Source organism: Nestor notabilis, unplaced genomic scaffold (genome assembly GCF_000696875.1).
Source record: "Nestor notabilis isolate BGI_N333 unplaced genomic scaffold, ASM69687v1 scaffold6875, whole genome shotgun sequence".
Taxonomy (NCBI): domain Eukaryota; kingdom Metazoa; phylum Chordata; class Aves; order Psittaciformes; family Psittacidae; genus Nestor; species Nestor notabilis.
This window is the reverse complement of record NW_009930727.1, coordinates 179-22,941: the sequence shown is the minus strand read 5'-3', so window position 1 is coordinate 22,941 and position 22,763 is coordinate 179. Positions and strand designations below refer to the sequence as shown.

General features: G+C 42.6%; 1 protein-coding gene across 1 annotated transcript in view; it reads left to right on the top strand.

Annotated features, from left to right (window-relative positions):
• LOC104406542 (MICOS complex subunit Mic19-like) overlaps window positions 1–22,425 on the top strand; it is a gene marked incomplete at its 3' end in the record, with an annotated part of 43,369 nt that extends 20,944 nt beyond the window's left edge. The window contains exons 3-4 of the mRNA XM_010015557.1: window positions 6,600–6,684; window positions 22,281–22,425. Coding sequence (XP_010013859.1) covers window positions 6,600–6,684; window positions 22,281–22,425 — 230 coding nt within the window. The remainder of the gene's footprint in view (window positions 1–6,599; window positions 6,685–22,280) is intronic.
• Between the last annotated feature and the right edge of the window lie 338 nt (window positions 22,426–22,763).

Here is a 22,763-nt window from a genome sequence, read left to right as displayed (position 1 = left end):
GTGGCCTCCTCTGGACTTGCTCCAACAGCTCCATGTCCTTTTTATGTTGAGGACACCAGAACTGGACACAATACTCCAAGTGAGGTCTCACAAGAGCAGAGTAGAGGGACAGGATCACCTCCTTTGACCTGCTGGTCACGCTCCTTTTGATACAGCCCAGGATATGGTTGTTTTCTGGGCTGCAAACACACACTGAAGCCTGCTCATGTCGAGTTTCTCATCAATCACCACCCCCAAGTCCTTCTCTACAGGGCTGCTTTGAATCTCTTCTCCAGTGATTGTCATCACTGTACAATCAAAGAATGGTTTGGGTTGACAGGACCTTAAATCTCATCCAGCTCCAACCCCTTGCCCCGGGCAGGGACACCTTCCACTAGAGCAGGTTGCTCCAAGCCCCTGTGTCCAACCTGGCCTTGAACACTGCCAGGGATGGGGCAGCCACAGCTCCTCTGGGCACCCTGTGCCAGCGCCTCAGCACCCTCACAGGGAAGAGCTTCTGCCCAAGAGCTCATCTCAATCTCCCCTCTGGCAGGTTCAAGCCATTCCCTTTGTCCTGTCCCTCCATCCCTTGTCCAAAGCCCCTCTCCAGGTTTCTTGTAGGCCCTATGTCCTTCCTTATGCCTTGTTTATTTGAAAGCAGAAGTAGCCTGTGCAGCCCACCAGCGCTGTGGAGATCCTTGGGTCAAGGAGTTGTGGTCTGAAACTTGAGAGGAGATGCTGAGGGACCTGGAGTTGTTAGGCTTGGGAGTACCCTTCCAGCAAGGAAGCTACTGAGAACATTCTGGGAACCAGTCTGTGTGGTAGTACACAAGAGGAAGACAAACAAGAGGCATCCTTTGAACCAAGAGTGCTTTTAACCTGTAAGGAACAGTTTTTTCACCATCAGGTCAGTCAGTTGACACACATTGCCTGGAGGGGCTTTGCTGCATCCATCCTTGGAGGTATTTTTTGTGACAGTGAAGTTTTACCTCTTTAAGGAGGATGTTTGGGTGGCCTGGAGGGCATCTTTCATTCTGGTGTGGCCTTTAAGAAGCTGCTCTCTGGAAGATGTCCTGTTCACTGGACTTTTAATAGCAGAGCTGGATGAAAAGGAAAAGCAGAACTGGCTTCTTCTTTTAATTTTTTTTTTTTTTTTTGTGTGTGTAAATCAATTCTCTGACCATTATTTAGCAAAGTAATTTATAAAAGGTGGTTGATAGTATCTAACCAGAGTGTGTCTTCATTAACTGTTTAATGCACCTGCCCTTTCGAGAGGAGTTAGTGAAGGTGCCTGGTGATAAATGCAGTTTCCATTAATCATTTCTGAATATGTGAGACTAATGGGCAGGTTCCAGCTCTGCAGGTTAGAGGCTGCTTGGTGAACTTGTCCATGTTGTATTCCTGATTCCTCAGAATAACCTTTTTGAGCCTGCATGTGTCTGCTTTACCAAATGTGTGTTGTTACAACTTCGGGTGCTACCTTCTTGCTGTCATCTCGGTGTCATCTGAATGTTTCTATGAAGCAATTGCTTTAGAGTGAGAGGAAGAAGGGCTGGAGCAGCTCTGCTCTGGAGCCAGGCTGAGAGAGTTGGGCTGGGGCAGCTGGAGAAGAGAAGGCTCCTGAAGGGGACACCTCAGAGCAGCTCCAGTGCCTAAAGGGGCTCCAGGAGACCTGGAGAGGGGCTTTGGACAAGGGATGTAGGGACAGGCCAAGGGGAATGGCTTGAACCTGCCAGAGGGGAGACTGAGATGAGCTCTTGGGCAGAAGCTCTTCCCTGTGAGGGTGCTGAGGCGCTGGCACAGGGTGCCCAGAGAAGCTGTGGCTGCCCCATCCCTGGCAGTGTTCAAGGCCAGGTTGGACACAGGGGCTTGGAGCAACCTGCTCTAGTGGAAGGTGTCCCTGCCCGGGGCAGGGGTTGGAACTGGAGGAGCTTTAAGGTTCCTTCAGCACAAACCAGTCTGGGATTCTGTGAAATGCATCATGTATTTATGCTGTAATATTAGACATTAATGACTATTTTTCAAACTTTTCCAGAGGAGTAGGTGGACAACTAAGAAACGTCAGTTACTGCGTCCCAGAGGCTATCAAAATGCAAGATGTCCTTATCTATTGACCCTCACTGCTTGGTCTGCGAAGTTCCAGACAAGAGCTTTATGGGTTTTATCATGTAGTGGCATTCTGTGCCTGCAGTGGTGTTAGATGGAGCAGTTTGGTCCCTCTCAAGCATTGTACAACTTGCTGCTGGGTCTGAGCATGTTTTTTTTGCATTAATTGTATACTGAGGAGGATACTGCTTATCAGACACCTATCAGCATCCTCCCTTCACATGCTAAGAGGACAGAGAAGAGCTATTTCTGGCTATAGCAATCTGGCTTTCTGAGCATGGTTCCCACTACAGACCATCTATCTGGATTGTTTTATGATTGGAATGCTGGAGCTGCATTCATCTTATGCTCTTGTATGAGCATAAGAGAGCATGAGGATGCAAGTATGGCCTTGCTAAATGGAATTACTTGAAAATCTTCCTGATGTGTCAGCTCTGGGATGCACTTACTATGAAGCTGACACTGATTTCAGTATCCTGAAGAACTTACAATACTCAAGTGTATGGTGGTGGGAATGACTGTGTAAATTTTTGGCAACTGCTCTATACTTACATATGGATCATGCTTATCTTAGCAGTGCTGCAGCCACCAGATTCTAGTATTCCAATAGTTTCCTGGTCAGCTGCCTGTTTCTAATCTGTAGTCTGAGCAGAGTTGCCATCAGAGAGAAATCTTACTGCTTTTATCTAAACCCAATTCCTTTTTCTGATTCTCTTGCAAATAAATGAACTTTTCTCTTTTGAAATGCTGCTTCTTCCTCCAGAACAAACCCCTCCTACTTGTAGAACTGCAATTTTTTACTGAAACATCATAAAGCTCCCATTTGGCAGCTTCCCAATGATATCTTACAATAATGCTGGTGAATGATCTATAGCTCTGCTTTTATTCCCTATTAGTATTTGCCTGATCGATGGCTAACCTGATTGATTAAGGTCAGATGTCTTTATTGGCTGATGCCTGAATCTTTTCTCATTATGACTTAACATGTTTTATGGTCTGTTAGACTTCTTGTACTCGTTTTTGCACACCAGAACAACAAACTTCATGATGTAGATGCTGTGAGCAATACACATACATGATGTTTTGGGTGTTCTCAGGTCCAGTATTAAAAGGATGTGAAATATTATAGAATCTTAGAATGGTTTGGGTTGGAAGGGAGCTTAAAGCTCCTCCAGCTCCAACCCCTGCCCCAGGCAGGGACACCTTCCACTAGAGCAGGTTGCTCCAAGCCCCTGTGTCCAACCTGGCCTTGAACACTGCCAGGGCTGGGGCAGCCACAGCTTCTCTGGGCACCCTGTGCCAGCACCTCAACACCCTCACAGGGAACAGCTTCTGCCTTATCTCCAACCTGAACCTCCCCTGTTTCAGTTTGAACCCATCACCCCTTGTCCTATCCCTACAGTCCCTTATTGAGGTATTTGGGTTGAGCTGCGGTAAGAAACACTTGATCTCAGGCTTTCAACTTGTTCTGTGAATAAGGTAGCTGTGGTGTCAAGTAAATTATTTGCTTTTATGACATCTTAATCATTTCTAAGTGTCCAAGTGTAGAACCTTCACTGCTCTCACTTAGGCTTGTGGTGCTGGTTGAGGTATGGGGAGATGAATGTGTGCTGCAGTACAGAAACAGGATCCTTGTGATAGATAGCCTGATGCTTTGCTCACCTTTTTTCTCTTCTGGTGATACAGTTTGAAGTGAGTAGCAGATCCTTGGAAACCTAACATCTCTGTGTCCTCTCAAACAGAGTATCCTCACACAGCCTCAAAGCAGGAAACAGTGGGGCAGTGTTAATAGTCAGTAGAGATAGTCCCAGTAAAATGGGGTTTTGCTTTTTCATCTGGCATTTGTGATTATAATCTGTTAAAGATTCCTATTTACCTCTTAATTTTCACATATAGTAATATATTTTTAGGCTGAGGTCTCATTTGCCATTCACAAGTGTCCCCCCACCATTCCCTGAGGCAGCTCTTTCTGTCATCTAGGCATTGGCTGCACCTGCCAGATGGGTATCGATTCATTCTACTTGACTAAAGATGTTTATAACTGAATTACTTGGCCAAGACTCCCATATAGTTGATGAAGCTGCTTCATTCATTCATAAAATTCACTATTTCATAAGACCACATTAGGATGAGAAGAATTGAACACTGGAATCTATTAACTCTAATGGGAACATAGGCTAATGACGTTGGATAATATTTGCAGATAAAGCCAACTCCTGGAGCTGAGGTCATTTCATGTCTCTAATTTTTAAAGCCTGATTGCTGCCTAATGGAAACCAACTGGTTCCAAAAGGGGTCCTAGAATTGGAGTCTGCCTCAGTTTGGTCTTCTAATCACTAGAACCCTCTAAGGCACTTTTTCTTTAGCTGTATTTGTCAAAGAAAAAGGTAATGAATGGTTTATCTGCTTAAATTAGATGATAACTTGGTTTTGGGAGCTCTTCACTGAAGTATACATGATATGTGGACTCAAACTTGTCCATCTTAGGAGGATCTACATTCCAGATGTGCTACTTCCTGGGCAAATACTGTAACTATCAGTTTGCTATCAAAAAAGGGAGGGTAATGGCTTTTGCCCAGTATCTCCATAGGTTTCCAACTTCTAAGTTATTGAATGCTGTCTCGATACATAAATACTTAATACAAATAGAATCTCTAAGGAGACTGTTGCCTTGCTGTTGCTTCATGTCTTATATTGCCTGATAATGTGGTTATCTGGTTTCTAATTACCTAAGGAAGTGGTTTTGTTACTGGTTCTGAAGGCAGAGGAGGGTTGTATTGTCCTGAATTCAGTATCTATATTACAGTCAAGTCATTGCCATTTTGGAGTGAGACAACAGGTTTTAGCAGTTGGACCTTGAGGTGGGCCCATGTGAACCTCATGAAGTTGAACAAGGCCAAGTGCAAGGTCTTGGATGTGAGTCAGGACCATCCCCAAGCACAAACACGGGCTGGGGGAGACTGGACTGAGAGCAGCCCTGAGGGGGAGGACTTGGGGGTTTTGGTTGATGAGAAGCTCCCCATGACCCGGCTTCAGTGTGTGCTTGAGCCCAGAACCCCCCGTGTGCTGGGTGCACCCCCAGAGCGTGAGCAGCAGCTCAGGGAGGGGATCCTGCCCCTCTGCTGTGCTCTGGGGAGACCCCCCCTGCAGCCCTGATCCAGCTCTGGGGAACAGCACAAGAGGGACGTGGAGCTGCTGGAGCGAGGCCAGAGGAGGCCCCGGAGCTGCTGCGAGGGCTGGAGCAGCTCTGCTCTGGAGCCAGGCTGAGAGAGCTGGGCTGGGGCAGCTGGAGAAGAGAAGGCTCCTGAAGGGGACACCTTAGAGCAGCTCCAGTGCCTAAAGGGGCTCCAGGAAACCTGGAGAGGGGCTTTGGACAAGGGATGTAGTGGTGTAGGATGCTGGGGAATGGGAGAAGGTTAAAGCCTTTCTATTAAAGTTGGCATAACTGTTAGCTACCAGGCTACTAAGTGTTCCCAATTGGAATATGTTACTTTCTTACTAGATGACTGAGTATTTTCTTTCTCCTTTCTTTACCTCCTGCTATGTATGTGCCAGTTTTAATTTGTCGGCTTTTTCTTAGGTCAAAACAAGTTTTCACAATGTTTTCTTTTGAAAATCTATTGAAACTTTGTTTATTGCCACAACTTCTATTAAAGGAAGTAACAAGAAACTACTATTAATCTCTTTGCATCAGGCTTTTCAGAAGTATGCAATTGCCTATGCATGTGGAGATAGTGGATATTGAACGGTATCAGTGTAGTAGTTTGTATGACTGAGCCCTTGAATATCAAATAGAGTTGGGAATGGACCTGGTTTGTGTTTCAAAACCTTCTTGAATGGATTTTTGATAGCTCCAGAGATGTCTTTCAAGCTTGTTGGTTTAGAGGCTCTCATAGTTTCCTACCTTTATCTTGGTTTGTTCATACACTTGAAGCTGCTTCTCTTTGAGTTCTTAACTAGACTCTCAACTGATTCATCTGACATAATCTAAGTGAAGAATATATTCTTTCCATGTCTGCTTGTTTAAACCAAATTGGGAGAATTTGAGGCGAAATCTGTTTCTAACAGGGAGGATGGGTATCTAGGATGTTGTAAATACTTCGCTGGGTAAAACATGCATCTGAAAGTACTTGATTCATTACACAGGAAGATGTTTCCCTTGATTCCATAGGAATAAAAGCCAGAATCTTACGACTTTAGTATTTAGGTCTCAGTCCCCTCCTCCTCAAATTTTACTTTATAAAGGTATATTTCATAAGAAAAATGTATTTAATTTAACATATACTTTATGGTATTTAATCTTTGAAAGATTCTTCTAAGTGATAAGTTGCTTAAGAGTAGTTTTTAAAGGCTGTCTGGTGAATCTTAAGCTTGAAAGGTATTTAAACCACCAGAAAGCACTGCAACTGCTTTATAGAAAGAAGAAAATAAAAGAGAGCACTGTATTATGTAGTTGTTTCTGTAATCAGAAATATGTTGTGTTAACAGTTCGTTTCATTTTCTTTTAATTGTAGTTATTGATGAACAACTGAAGAAGAGAATAGCTGAAGAACTGGCATTAGAACGAGCCAGGAGAGACTCTGAAGCTCAAAAGAGAAGGTTAGTTTGTTAATCACAATCTTAAACACGAACATGTGCTTAATGCTTTTATTACTGTTACTTATCTACTTACTGAGAACAGTTGCATTCTGTGCCCCAAGACAAAAAAATAGGTAAGACCTTTAGGTGATTTAATGAGTTCTGATATTAATTTGTTGTTTTAACATGTATTTAAATGTGTATGTAACTGAAATTTCCTTGCAAGAGCTGATATAAAATGTGACTTTAAATCGTTTTTGACCTCATGAGCTTGACTGTTTTTACAGTCTCTTAAGCTCAATCTTTGTTGATTTCTTTTGAGTCCAAATATTCACTTTGTGGTGTAGAGATGGAAATAGCTGGAGAGCAGTGCAGAGGTAGGTTACCCGTCACCCATCTGTGTGATCCAAAGGTATATTCTAACAGCAATAGAAATGGTAATTCTTCTTATTTCAGTGAGTTCTGAGTATTTCTGTGAGCTGCAGCGTGCTTTAAGCTGCTTCATGGTGCTTTGAAGATACAAAGTACTGAATTAAAGCAGTTTACTAGTAGAAAACCTTTTTGATATCATTCCATATATTGAAACATGGCTTTCATAAGCATGTTTTCTCAGAGGTTATGTGAAAGACTGGGTAGAGTCACACAGAATGCAGAGGCAGAATTTGGATGCAGCAGTTCAGAAGCATACTTTGCAATGTCTACTCTGGTCCTGTGGGGTTATTAGCAATGGAAAAAATCCTGCTGGAATTTGGAATTGAGTTGGCTGCACAATAAACTCTGACTTGTGAGTTCATTTGTCCTTTATTGCACTGATATTTCCTATATAGATGATTACACCCTGAATATAAATATTAACCTCCACATTGTCCTCCATTCTGAGAATGGGAAGAAAGGCTCATTATGATGGATTAAAGAAATGAGAATGTAATTAGTACTATTTAAACTGTCTGCATATATCTCAGTTGTTTCCTACACATCATTATATTACTGTTTAATTGAGTTAGGTTGATGGAGTCTATAATTAGATAGGACTATATAAATGTCCCAGAAAAAAATCAGGCTTCTTTTTGAGTCAGCAATAAAGGAAATCAATATGTTACAGTGAAATCTGTCCTCTTTTGAACTGGGCTTTCACAGGAAAACTTGAGTTAGATTTAAGCTTCATGTTGACTGCTCAAGAGTTGAGCAAAATGTTATTACGATGTGGAAATGCTTGTTTTGTAACTCCAGTATTTTGCCATTTGACTCTTTTCAGTAACTTCTATTAAGTATTCCATAATTCAGCTTTCATGGGTTGTGTATTGGGCTGTGAAAGGTAAGGAGCAGATTGGCTTGTCATATTCCTGATGTTATATTTTGTAGGGAGTAATGCTGGCAGCGTTCCCTTTATTTGACTAAGGATTAGTGGGGAAGATGTTGCATATTAAAATGCTCCTGTAAAACCTTTGTGTGTCTTAAAATTAGGTGGAAGAATCTGTGCTTTTGAAATGTAAACTGTCAAAATAATAGTTTAGAAAAAGAATAAAATGACAAGCTGAGAAAGTTGGGGCTGTTCAGCCTGGAGAAGAGAAGCCGAGTGGAGACCTCAAAGCAGCTTCCAGTGGCTGAACAGGGCTACAAGGAGATAGGACTATATAAATGTCCCAGAAAAAAATCAGGCTTCTTTTTGAGTCAGCAATAAAGGAAATCAATATGTTACAGTGAAATCTGTCCTCTTTTGAACTGGGCTTTCACAGGAAAACTTGAGTTAGATTTAAGCTTCATGTTGACTGCTCAAGAGTTGAGCAAAATGTTATTACGATGTGGAAATGCTTGTTTTGTAACTCCAGTATTTTGCCATTTGACTCTTTTCAGTAACTTCTATTAAGTATTCCATAATTCAGCTTTCATGGGTTGTGTATTGGGCTGTGAAAGGTAAGGAGCAGATTGGCTTGTCATATTCCTGATGTTATATTTTGTAGGGAGTAATGCTGGCAGCGTTCCCTTTATTTGACTAAGGATTAGTGGGGAAGATGTTGCATATTAAAATGCTCCTGTAAAACCTTTGTGTGTCTTAAAATTAGGTGGAAGAATCTGTGCTTTTGAAATGTAAACTGTCAAAATAATAGTTTAGAAAAAGAATAAAATGACAAGCTGAGAAAGTTGGGGCTGTTCAGCCTGGAGAAGAGAAGCCGAGTGGAGACCTCAAAGCAGCTTCCAGTGGCTGAACAGGGCTACAAGGATGCTGGGGAGGGACTCTTCGTCAGGGACTGAAGTGGCAGGACAAGGGGTGATGGGTTCAAATTGAAACAGGGGAAGTTCAGGTTGGAGATAAGGCAGAAGCTCTTCCCTGTGAGGGTGCTGAGGCGCTGGCACAGGGTGCCCAGAGAAGCTGTGTCTGCCCCATCCCTGGCAGTGTTCAAGGCCAGGTTGGACACAGGGGCTTGGAGCAACCTGCTCTAGGGGAAGGTGTCCCTGCCCGTGGCAGGGGTTGGAACTGGAGGAGCTTTAAGGTCCCTTCCAACACAAACCATTCTGCAATTCTAGGATGGCTTTTGATAACTGAAGTTTTGCTGTGGTTTGACTGTGTGTTCTCCTGTGACGACTTCGGCAACTTTTGTTTTGAAAGCCACATGAAAAATGCTTTTTTTTAGTAATCCTGATGATAGATTTTCTAACACTCCCTAGTAATGAATTGGAGTCTGTTCTACTTGGCTAGCTGGGCTCCATATGGTGTGTGGCATTTTAGCTGTCATTAGCTGGATAACTTATTGCAACCTCTCGAGTTCTAAACATCCTCATCTGTTTAAAGAAAATCTCTCTAAACTCTAAATTGGCTTTTAAAGCCACGTACACGCTGGTGCACAAAGGTGGCTCGCTGTGGTAGGTGCTGAGATTGCAGCCATTAGCTTCTGTATGTGTTTTTGTGTTGGTGTTGTGCTTGGGGGAGGGTCCCTCTAACTGCAATTCACTTTAAGGTTTAATTGATACTCAGATGTGTGTGAGTGCTTCCCCCCGACCTTGTTTTGTCATGTCTCAGCAGTACATTGCATTGATGACAAGCTCTTAGGAAACTTCTTGGGTTAGACAGTGTTTGCAGAAGAGAGCAGCAAATCCACCAGTGAAAACGTAAAGTGAGAGAAGAATGAAGCACAAGATTAGAGAAGAACCCTTTGGGAAATGACACACCAAAAATGTTATATTAAAATCAATAGCAGGGCTTGACCTTTTCCTGTGCTACTGTATATTTTAAAGCTCACTATTGATTTCTGTTTAATAACATGTTTATTCTAGTTTACTGGCAGAACAGAAGAAAAAGAAAATGATTGATTTAGAATATTCATTCTATGGAGGTAAATTTATGAAGAGCGTATTAATGGATCTTCATTTCATATGGGTAATGCACTAAATTCCATGAGAACTTTTTTGGAAGTACATCTATTTCTTCCTAAAATACTCCATTTTCCCGGGGAATTACCTCTGTTGAACTGGGAGACTGGCTTTTCTTGCAGTAGTCTTCTCATGGGGAACAGAAAGCTACTTTGTTTGCAAACAGTTGTAATGGAGTCTCCTGCCACAGGGACCTCTTGATAGTGCTTAGATTAAGTGAGAAAACAGGCTGGAAAATTACATCTTCTCTACTGCTGACGGTAGGATAGAAAGCTGGAAATACTTGGAAACAGTAAAGATTATAATGATTTGGACTACTGGTAAGTCAAGAATAAGAGCTTAGTATCTCTGGGCACAAGTGACCATACTGTTCTTTAAAAAAACCTGAACCCCCAAACATTTAAAGATATTACCCAATTCCCAATTGGTAATCTCATTAAGGAATTCAAGAAGTGGTACCACAGCTTTGCACCAAAGCTTGCCTCTGCTGGTCATTCAGTGTAAGGATGAGGTTGCCTCCTCTGGTCCCCAGCACAAGAGGGATGTGGTGCTGCTGGAGCGAGGCCAGAGGAGGCCCCGGAGCTGCTGCGAGGGCTGGAGCAGCTCTGCTCTGGAGCCAGGCTGAGAGAGCTGGGCTGGGGCAGCTGGAGAAGAGAAGGCTCCTGAAGGGGACACCTTAGAGCAGCTCCAGTGCCTAAAGGGGCTCCAGGAGACCTGGAGAGGGGCTTTGGACAAGGGATGTAGGGACAGGACAAGGGCAATGACTTTAACCTGCCAGAGGGGAGATTGAGATGAGCTCTTGGGCAGAAGCTCTTCCCTGTGAGGGTGCTGAGGCGCTGGCACAGGGTACCCAGAGAAGCTGTGGTCGGAGCTGGATGATTTTAAGGTCCCTTCCAACCGAACCCATTCTACAATTCTATGAAATTGCATCTAAGCTGGGCAGAAAGGCTGATGTGACATCTTATAAGGGCCTCCTGTCTCTGAACGTGACATGTGTGTGCATGGCGTGCTCCTTCCATATCTGAAGATGTAAAGTTAGTGGAGAGATGGCTTAAAGTAGTGATTGAGTGAGATTGGAGAGGAGCTTTTTCTGAGTGTGACATCAGGCAGTGCTGGCAGTGGTGAGTGCTGTTCATTTACCAAGACAACACAGAGGGGTGTGCTGTGTATAACTGACATTATAAACACATAATGATACTTTGGTTTATATTTTGAGTGTCCAAAAGGCCACTTCAGCCTCAGGATTAGGAACACATATGGAGACAGCAGCAAGCTGTGGCATTGTTTCCACAGATTGAGCTCTTCCTGTTCTCCTTGCCTCATCCTACCAGCTCAAAGTTTGAGTTCTTTATCCTTTCTCACACCAAAAGTTTCTCTTGCCTGATCTCACCTGCATGAAAAGACTTAGAAGTGAGTTTCTTGTTGAATAGATCTAACATTAGTGAAGTCTGGAGGATTTTGGGGTAATAATCCTGCTCCCTCACAGGAAAAGAGGGAGTGAGAAGGGTCAGGCTGGGTGAAAACTGCTTCTCTGGAGGCAAGGGAAGAAGCCAAGATTAAGTGTGAAGATACTTCGGGTTTGGTCAGAGGTTTACCTATAAAACAAGTACTGTGATCAGGAGAGCTGTTGTATATGATGCCTCTTTGGACAGTCTTCTGTTGACAGGATAATTCTATTGTGGAAGTGTAAGTCACCTTCTGAATAAGGTTTCATTGTACCTTTCTAAAACCATGAAAGTTTAGTGCATGGTCAAGGGGTGATGGTTTCACACTGACAGAGGAGAGATTCAGGCTGGACATGAGGAATAAAGTCTTTACAATGTGGGTGTAAACCACTGGCACAGGTTGCCCAGAGAGGTGGTGGATGGACCATCCCTGGGGACACCCAAGGCCAGGCTGGATGTGGTTCTGGGCAACCTGATCTAGGTGAAGATGTCCCTGCTCATTGCAGGGGGTTGGACTAGATGAGCTTTGAAGGTCCCTTCCAACCTAAACCATTCTATGAAGTTGAGGGTTTGGAAATGCCAAGTTATCTTAAAAGCCTGCTTTACATTCCTTATTGTTTTCTGGGAAGAGAATATTGCTATTTGGCAATGGTAGAGTTACTCCCAGAAATTTCTGCTATTGGTCTGACTCTCCATTAATACCATTATGTTTAGTTCTCACTATATACGGAGCTGGATCTTGGAGACAGGAAGTGGAGATTGGAGGAGACAGCACTAAAATTCACTCCTACCTTTATAAACTCCAATTTCAAGGGATTATTTTTCACCTTGAGTTTCAAACTTGGCATCTCAACTGACAACTTGTATACCAGGCTTCATCTTTAAATTTATTTGCAGGAGAGATGGGAAAATGGCTTGAAGCCAATGAGTTTATTTGGAGAGAGCATCAACAAAAATAATACTGCTTCATAGTTTTAGATTCAGGTAGGGAGGAGAGAAACTATTCCCCCCCCTTAGCAATTTTAAGCAAACCTTTGCTTTCAAACTGCTGAGCTCCTTCATTTTGTAAAGTAGCAAATCATCGAATCCCAGGCTGCTTTGGGTTGGAACCTTAACATCACCCAGTTCCAACCCCCTGCCATGGGCAGGGACACCTTCCACTAGAGCAGGTTGCTCCAAGCCCCTGTGTCCAACCTGGCCTTGAACACTGCCAGGGATGGGGCAGCCACAGCTTCTCTGGGCACCCTGTGCCAGCACCTCAGCACCCTCACAGGGAAGAGCTTCTGTCCTATCTCCTACCTGAACTTCCCCTGTTTCAGTTTGAACCCATCACCCCTTGTCCCATCGCTGCAGTCCTTGATGAAGAGTCCCTCCCCAGCATCCTCATAGGCTCCATCAGATGATATGAGTAGACACAGCAGAGAAACACTTTAATAATAATAATAATAAATTTTATAACTGTCACTTCATTTTAAGGGATAATTAATATTGTCATAATTTCCTGATTGCCTTTGCAGATCTCATGAGGAGAGATATTCACTGATTATGCCTCTGGCATAAAGGTAGAGATTTGTTCCTCTATTCTGCCTTTATATAATCCTCCTCTATATGCACATATTTTAAAAACAGTGACTTTATGAAGTATAATTATTAAATCCCATTAAACAACCTTCCCTCCCCCTTACTCACCTTCTCTCCTCTCAACACCCAACACCCACCCCCTGAAAACCCCACCACAACCCAACTATCTTAATAAAGAAAGTCAACTCAACCCTTCTCTACAGGGAATGAGCAGCCATCAGGCTGTTAAGTCAGTGTCCATGATGGAGTGCACATTAAGAAGCTGTCTGTGGAACTGTTGTTGACGATGAGCTGGAAGGCAGCTGGAAAAGGGAATTGAATGAATATGTTCAAATGAGTGTCATTGCTTGGACTCATGGTTGATTTGAGAAGTGTTTGAAGAAGGGAGTGATTGAGAGAATGGGAAGAAATGGGTAGGTGGGGCAAGTGGAACATAATCTTAACCAAGATAACTTGTGTTCACGTCAGTGTGTTCTTGGGTTGGATGACAGATTTCAGCCTGAAGAAAGAGTAGAACAAAGCACTTGATATGTTGCCTTCCTTTGTATGTTATTGCTACTGGACATGTCCAGAACTAAAGTAAAAATCATAGAATCCTAGGTTGGAAGGGTCCTCAAGGGTCATCTGGTCCAACCTATTTAGACAGAGCATGGTCTAGACTAGATGTCTCAGCACCTTGTGCAGCTGGATCTTAACAGTGTCTGATGTTGGGGAATCCACCACTTCCCTGGGGAGATTATTCCAGTGGCTGATTGTTCTCATGGTGAAACGCTTTCCTTTTGTGCCCAGTCAGAGTTTCCCTAGTAGCAACTTGTGCCCATCACCCCTCCTCTTTTCAATTTGACTCCTATCAAAAGAGGGTCTCCATCTTTGTAGCCACCCTTTAAATACTGGCACATGGGGATAAGCCTTTACCAGGCTCAACAGTCCCAGCTCTCAGCCTTTCCTCACAAGGCTTCCCAATCCTTGGATCATCTTTGCGGCTCTTCTCTAGACCCTCTTCAATCTGTCCACAGCTTTCTGTGTAGCAGGGACCAAAACTCAACCCAGTATTCCAGGTGTGGCCCAACAAGCACTGAGTAGAGCGGGACACTGACATCTTTATCTCTGCTGCTCATGCCCTTGTTCCCCAGGATCCTGTTGGATTTCTGTGCCACAGCAGCACACTGTTCACTCTTATGGAGCTTGTGTCCACCAGGACCCCAGGTCCCTTCCCACAGAGCTGCTCCCAGGGCAGATCCCAGCGTGGGCTGCACTCCTGGATTGTGAATTGTAATACAGTTTGTGACTGAGAAAAGACAAGTGTATGATGGGGCATATTGGAAGGAGGAGTTAACATTATGGGCAAAGCTTACTTGCTGCTTAGGGATCAATTTTGGAATCACTTATCCCTTTCATGCTTTCAGTAGAATTCATAATGAATGAAGTGCTACTTTATGTATGTGTATGGCCAGCATTAAGGAGTAGTTCACCATGAGCACAGTGTGGATACGGAATAAAGCAGTGGAGTTCTTAATAATGTGAAGGGCAAGCCTAGGAAAGTAAAAGTAATATAGTCTAAGACCACTGGAAAATCTCACTCGGATTACTGCATGCAGCTTGAGGAAGATAGGCAAAAAAATCCCCACAAGAATACATAATGTTCATGTTTGTTTTCATTATCTTAATCTGCACGTTCCAGAGATGCTGCTGGTTCTCATCAGACTACCTTTTCCACCCATGTTATGAGTGTGTAATTGGCTTCTCTTTCACTCTTCCTCCTTCTCCTTGATTTTAACTTCTCTCTGAGCTGTTAGAAGTTGCTTGGCTACGAGGTTATAGCTGTGGTAAATGAGCTGGGGGGTTTAGTGGTTCGGGTAAGAGCTTGCTTGCACTTTGCTTCTGCAGTAACATGGGAAGCTGGTCCCTAGCTCTGGAGTCCATCAGGTTGGATTTGAAGGGCTTGCTTTTGCAGTGGGCTGCTGCATTGGACAAGTTGTGTTACTCAGAAGCATCAGATGGGACCCAAATTGCAAGTGTTACTGGTACTCTTAATCTTTTCTCTCTTCTTGCACACACCGTAGTCATGAGAGCTCTTGATCACTTGTAGTGAGTTTGTGTGTTTGGATTGTGTGTTTTTAAAACTGGGATTGCTACTTAAGTTAGGCATAGCCCCCTTCACCTATAGCATGTAAATCTGATAAGGATAAGACCCATTTGCCCTATCCCTGGCAGTGTTCAAGGCCAGGTTGGACACAGGGGCTTGGAGCAACCTGCTCTAGTGGAAGGTGTCCCTGCCTGTGGCAGGGAGTTGGAACTAGATGAGCTTTAAGGTCCCTTCAACCCAAACCAATTGGGATTTTATGAACAGAGAATATTAATGTGTAAATATTTCTAGAAAGTCACTTCTAAATAGAAGAACTTTTTAGTGGTGGTGGTATTCTGTGACTTCTGAGAAGCAAAAGGCATTGCCTTTCAGATGAGTTGTTTCTGAAACCTACTCCGTAACTGTGTTTTGCAGAGGCAGATGGACTTTACATAATTTATCTGACTTTGCACTCAGGTGAAAAACCAGCTACTAGTAACTGAGTAGGAGAAATATCTATTTCACACTTCTTGGACCTCAGTTCAGGTTAGAGTTGTTTTCCTGGTGAATCTCTCATCTTTTCAAATCCCTTGTCAGCTACAGTGATATTCAACCACAACTTTATATGGGCATGTTCGGTGTGCAGTCATTAAATATTGAAACGCAGTACCCAGAAACATTATTCATTCATTAATATTGCATCATGGCCTAAACTGTATTGTTCAAAACAGATTTGGATGTTGTGCAAGTCTGTCAGAATCCTTTTTCAAACTTGGTGGTGTCAAAGGAAACAAAAATGAGGAACAGTTTCCACTGTACTCAGTTTTAGTCAGTGGAAGCTTTTGGAGTTGAGGGGGTATCATATAGAAATGTTCAGAGATCATGAAAGAAGCTGGGTAAACTTCATAAAATTTTAACAAAATAGCATTAATAAAAACATTTCTTATTGTAAGAATGTATAGAAGGACATGGAGCTGCTGGAGCAAGTCCAGAGGAGGCCATGAGGATGATCAGGGGCTGGAGCAGCTCCTGTATGGAGCCAGGCTGAGAACATTGGGGCTGTTCAGCCTGGAGAAGAGAAGCTGCTGGAGACCTCAGAGCAGCTTCCAGTGTGTGAAGGCGGCTACAAGGGTGCTGGGGAGGGACTCTTCATCAGGGACTGGAGTGACAGGACAAGGGGTGATGGGTTCAAACTGAAACAGGGGAAGTTCAGGTTGGAGATAAGGCAGAAGCTGTTCCCTGTGAGGGTGCTGAGGCGCTGGCACAGGGTGCCCAGAGAAGCTGTGGCTGCCCCATCCCTGGCAGTCTTCAAGGCCAGGTTGGACACAGGGGCTTGGAGCAACCTGCTCTAGTGGAAGGTGTCCCTGCCCGGGGCAGGGGTTGGGACTGGATGGTCTTAAGGTCCTTTCCAACCCAAACCATTCTAATATTCTATGATTTTTTTGATACTGGAATATCTTATTCATTATTACATGGAGTTCAAGTTTAACAATCATTTCCAACTTGAAAGACTTATACCTCTTTAGCTTTTTCTACAGTTTATAGGGAAGATGATGATTTTCCTGATAGTGGCCTCTGAAACAGGAAATACTATGATTTGGCTTGGCTGGAAGTAATGAAAAATGACACGGTTCATGGTTTGGACTTGACTGAGTTTATCTTGGATCACCACAGATCCATCAGATTGTGCAGCTTGGAGATGGTAATAAAGACACCACAACTGGCAAGTAATCATTCCCCTGACAGGCAACAGAAAGCAAATGTTTAATCTTTGATAGCATAATAAATTTTCATGCTCCAGAAATAAGGGCTGCAAATGATAAATCTCTGTATTTGCTTTTAGTAGAGAATTGTTTCCCAATTTCAGATTTCCTGTGGAGTCCTAAATTGGAACAAAACATATAGTGGCCATCAAAACCCCAAACTAATGTGTAATTTCTTTTCAGCATCTCTTTACGTGTTGCTACTGTTGTGAATTAAAAGGTGCTTTTCCCTTCATGGGAATCTTTCACATCTGCAGGTGCTTCTCAAGAAGGGAGAAATGGCTGTTTTGAAGTAAACAACAGAGTGAATTCTTCTGGATGGAGAATTAAATTATTCATCTTGTTAGTGTGGCTAACATGGGTCATGCTGTGCATCATCACAGGGCCGAGTCACAAGTGGATGTGAGAGAATTAATGATTTTATTTTCTTGAACTCATTTAAAAAGGGCTTTTGTTTTGTTTTGAGTGCAGCAGAGTTTTTTATTGTGCCTTTGTTTTTGGAATGTCATCTTGTATTTCTTAGGAGATACAGGAAATAGACTGTCCCATCTGAGATGCTTTCTTGTTGGCTTCTTAAGTTTCTAATTCTGCTGCACTGTGGTTGGAGAGTGAAGCTAGCTGCATCTTCTGACTTCACTTATGTCTCGGGTTAGATATGAGGCAGAAGCTCTTCCCTGTGAGGGTGCTGAGGCGCTGGCACAGGGTGCCCAGAGGAGCTGTGGCTGCCCCATCCCTGGCAGTGTTCAAGGGCAGGTTGGACACAGGGGCTTGGAGCAACCTGCTCTAGTGTGAGGCGTCCCTGTCCGTGGCAGGGGTTGGAGCTGGAGGAGCTTTAAAGTCCCTCCCATCCTAAACCTTTCTGTGGTTCTATGAAAAGGCAAAGGTGGTTTTAGAGTACTTTCACAACAGCAGGGAAATCCCATCCAGTGTAAGTGATTGCATGATTTTGAGAGCTGTGGACTGTGCTTCCCGTTCTATAAAGTAAGAGATAATCATCAAGCATTTAAAGGATGGGTGAAAGAAGCTATTATGTAGAATTTGAGTGCCAGAAGCTTTAGGGGTTATAAGTGACTTAATAATTGGCAGTTTGGTACTGAATTGTCAAAAGTACAAGTATATAAATTTACTTCATAGCATTAACTCAGCGTTGAAGTCCTAAGAGACAGTGCTGTAGAAAGGCAGGGGTTGTTGGTTTTGTGTATGATTGTGTGCTATAAAACAGTTGAGAACATGAAATACTGAGAAGTATAAATCCAAACTTCAGTACATTGATGTTCTTGTTAATGCTTTATGTGTATTTTCTACTAGCACTATGGAAAAGTGATAGCATTGCATTCTCTATTTCATTAAATCACTTACTGTAAATAGCAGGACACATCTTGAAACAGTATTTCCTTATTATTTAGAAGGATTTTACTCAAACTATCAACTGTAAAGAAAAATGGATAGCTAGCAGCCTCCCCTGCTGTAGCAGCACTTTAAAACCCACTTTCTTTCTGTGTAAATGATCAGCATAATGTCTCTTGTCTGTTAACTAGAGTTTTGTGCTTAAATGTGAGAACCATTCTTTTGAGCCTTTATATTTGTTGTAATTAAAAATGTCATTTTAAGTGATTTATTTGCATGGAATTCTTGGAGTAGTGGACTGTACTGATGAGTTGAGTTGTTTAATTCCTTATAAATTATACATATGTATCTATTTGTTTTACTTTGGGCTAGATAATAATATAATTCATTACTGTAGATTTAGCTGATGCTTGCCTTTATTCAGCAGCAGTAGATGCTGGATGCCAGTAAAATGAATTTGTAATGTCAAAGAAGAAAACTACTGTAAAATGATGCAAGGAAATGTTTGGGATCAGCACGTATCTGCCTTGTGATTGTTTCATTAAGCCCTCACCAGTCACTCAATCATGTAACTCAAATACATGAAATTGCTTCAAAATCCCACTTCTGTTAAAACTGTTGAATTTAAATCAGGTGAGATGGATTTTCAGGACTTCTGTTGTGAGTAAAAGTTGCCCTAAATGAAAAAGGTGCTTCAGGAAGTTATCTAGTTGTATTTTGTTCTGGAGCTATGACGAGATGCATTTCTGATCACATGAATGAGGGTTAGAGTAGATGGGCAAGACTTCTCACTTTTGTTTTAAGATGCTATTATGAGCAAGGCAGGCTTGGATGCTTTAGAAGAACATAAACCAAGTACCTTTTTGGCCTCAGTTGTATGAAATTTGATCATGAAATAATATAGAGTTCTTCTTTTTCTTCCTTCCATGCAAGGAAGAAAGAAAACTCAGTAAAATGATTGCTGTATGGCTTGTGACTGGGTGTCATGGTCTAGGAGTTTGTTAAACTAGATTGAGATGAGCTCTTGGGCAGAAGCTCTTCCCTGTGAGGGTGCTGAGGCGCTGGCACAGGGTGCCCAGAGGAGCTGTGGCTGCCCCATCCCTGGCAGTGTTCAAGGCCAGGTTGGACACAGGGGCTTGGAGCAACCTGCTCTAGTGGAAGGTGTCCCTGCCTGTGGCAGGGGCTTGGAGCAGGATGAGCTTTAAGGTCCCTTCCAACACAAACCAATCTGGAATCCTATGATTTCTGAAGACATCAAGAAATCCCACTTTAAGGAAGAAGGGTGGTCTGTAAGTAAGAAAACTAAATTTGGATGACAGGGTATGAATGACATAGATTAAATCTTTCCAGTTTTGATGTAGATATTTCACATCATTATTGGTATCAAAGAGCTAGTTAGTATTAAATACTGGTTTTCATATTCATCTGTTGGGAAGGATAACAGCACTTAACTGTTCAGTAATGCCATTTTACCCATGGAATTGGGGAAAAAGAAGGTGGGAGGATAGTAATCTGTTGAACACAGATAATGCATTAATACCAAAGGTGGGAGTTGGAAGTGAAGGACTTCCTCTGCACTCCTATCAGTTACTCCATTGCGATGGAAGTTCCTTAGGGATTTGGTTTGGCAATGACAGTGAGATGCAATTGCCAGCAAAAGATGGCACAGAATCTTCTTTCTGCGATTTATCACATCATGTACTTGGAAACCAGTAACTTCAAGATCAGATATAGGGTTATACAATTTGGTAGGACTTTTATAGGTGCCAGTTTTGGGTTCTCTATCCCCATCTTTTCCACTCTTGCTGTGGTTGGATATAGCAGTTCATGGCCAAGAAGATCCTGAAACCTGGAATGGCTGTAGTGTAGTATCAAGTTATTTGGCTTAATTTTAAATGGCTGGTTAAGGTCCAGATAGCAAGTCTTGCCCTGAGCTCTCTGCCTGTGGCAAACCAGCATTATATCTCCATCCCTTCTGTTGCTGGTGTGGCCATACCCACCTCTGTGGTTTTGTCACCTAACTGAGGGGTGTCAGAGGGTCTGAAAAGCTTTTTAGTGGCTCACTGTAGGGTGAGGAGTCAGTTGACTTGTGAACGTAGATGAGTTTGTGTCATCATTGATTCATAGAATGATTTGGGGTGGAAGGGGCCTTAAAGCTCATCCAGTTCCAACCTTCTGCCATGGTCAGGGACACCTTCATGTAGACCAGTGTCTTGTAGCAAGCTTGTAGAAAAGGACATGTGGAGTTTGGTCAAGAGTAGAAAACAACAGCCCATTCTTCTGTAGGGTGCTGAGTAGGGAAGCTGAATGTGGGTTAAGCTGTCAGAGGGTTTATCCTGACATTAGAAGCCCATTATTTTTAAGTGTTAGGAAAACTGACCCCTTTTTGCAAGAGAGGTGGGGAGGAGATCTCACAAAGGTTCATAATTCCAAGGGCAAGAAGGAGAAGACTTAACTGGCCTTGTGTCAAATACACATGGGGTAATTTGCCAAAAATGAGATGTAAATGCAGAAGTAGGTTTTTGAGTTTGATTTTGGGGAGTTTGTAATTTGGAGACCTCTGGAAGCCTCTTTCAGATATTGTCTGATTCCATACACTTACATGACTTTGTTAGGTACAGCATGCAGAAAGAAGAGCAACTTTTAGGGGAATATCCCTTGTGGGAAGTAAAATCCGGAAGGGATGTGGAAGGACCTTACCTGAGTCTCAGGAAACACTAAACTCTCTGCTGTCTCTCACAAGAAGCAGCTGCTGAGACTTCTATTTTGACACTTCTTTTCCTCCTTAGACAAAACATGATTTCTCCAATGGAAAAGACAACCAGCGTGTTTTGACTGCACCATTGATTGTGTGAAGGATTTGTTATAGCAATGCTGCAGGAATAATTTGGGGGACCTTGGGAAATCACTTAATGGAATTTGGTCCATGTCTGCATAATCTGACTTTTTTTTTTTTCCCCCTGCTAGAGTAATTGAAGATGCTGCTTAATAAACTTTTTATCAAGATTCCCAGTTGGTTGCTGCGTTTCAGAGGGTTGTATCTGAGCACACAAGTAATACATCTTGTAATTGTCTTTTCTTTTCCTCCCCACCTCACTTAAATCTGTTCCCTGGGGAGGAATCTAATGTACTGTAATGCTGGTGCCTTTTACAAAGTGACCCTCCTCATTACAATTTGTTCTCTTGAAGCTCCCTTGACAACAGATAAATGCACTGAGAATACTTAAGCTTCCTCTCCATCACTCTTTCAAAAATCTATTTCAAAACCAGTGTTTCGTGCTGCCATTTCTATTCTGACTTCCCTAATGCTGACTTCAGTGTCACAACATACATGCAACAGATAAGTTTTAGTAGCTAAACAACTTGCATCTCTGTATTTTCATGATAATTAGATGTGGTGTGCTTATAACCAAGTCCTACAGTGAAGATTGCCAACGTGTTTATGGTTTGTGACATTAGTGTTGAGGATTTTCTGGGGCTGGAGTTGCCTTTATTAACTGTGGTGCAACAAATTCAATAGCTGGTTTCATCGCATTGTCTCAAATCACTGGGGAAGGTTTATTATGGATGTGGGATCTTTTTGCAGCTTGGTAAATTGGTGCTATATTTGGGTTTATGATGTGTCCAGAGGTAAGAAGGCATTTTCCCATTGCAGAGCTTTTAGCTGGTGCCAACTGACTGGTGGGGAGAAGGATTTTCCTGCTAAAAGGGTTCCTTAAAAACAGAACAAAAGCAATAAACCAACAGAGCTCCACATGTGTTCTTGTTACTTAAGAATGTACTTTCATAAAGCTCTTAAATGTGTTGTATTTGATAAGATGTAATGAATATTGTTTCTAAGGCTTGGAGCTTTTGTGTATTCTGAGTTTGACACTTCAATCTGAAATAAACATCTGGAATTCGTAGTGACTGCTGGGATTTAGGTGTCTTCAGCTGCCTGACGATAACATGTTACAGTGACTGCTTTTAAAGTGATTGTGCTAGTGTCCTTCTAAAGTCCATTTGGAAAACACACCTTCAATGTAAATTTCCCTCCACCTTCTGTAGATTGAAACAAGAGCAAATGTATGTTCGGGACGAGTTTGGGCGACTCCTGGAACAAGAGAGGATCTCTTCAAATGAGCATTTGACTCGAGCCATTCTCCGCGAGCGAGCTGCGACGGAAGAGGAGCGGCAGAAGGCCCAACGCTTTGTGAGTTCCCAAGCTTCTGTAGAAGTCTCAGATATTTCAAGCAGCTGTGTCTTCACAGGATCATAGAATGGTTTGGGATGGAAAGGGCCTTAAGATCGTCCGGTTCCAAACAACAAGACTTTAGACTTGTTTCAAACTAGTGGTAGAAGAGGAAAGCAGATCTCCTTGGTGGTGGTTTTGTCGTTACTCCTAGTTCATGGAATGTAGTTTTATCTCTTTTTGTCCAATCTCCCTGTCCTAGGAATAAGAGCCTTAAGAAATGAGAAGGAGCTGATCCTTAATGAAGGCTGCAAATAGATTATATCTTCTTGTGTGTGGATAGTATTAAATATCTTTTT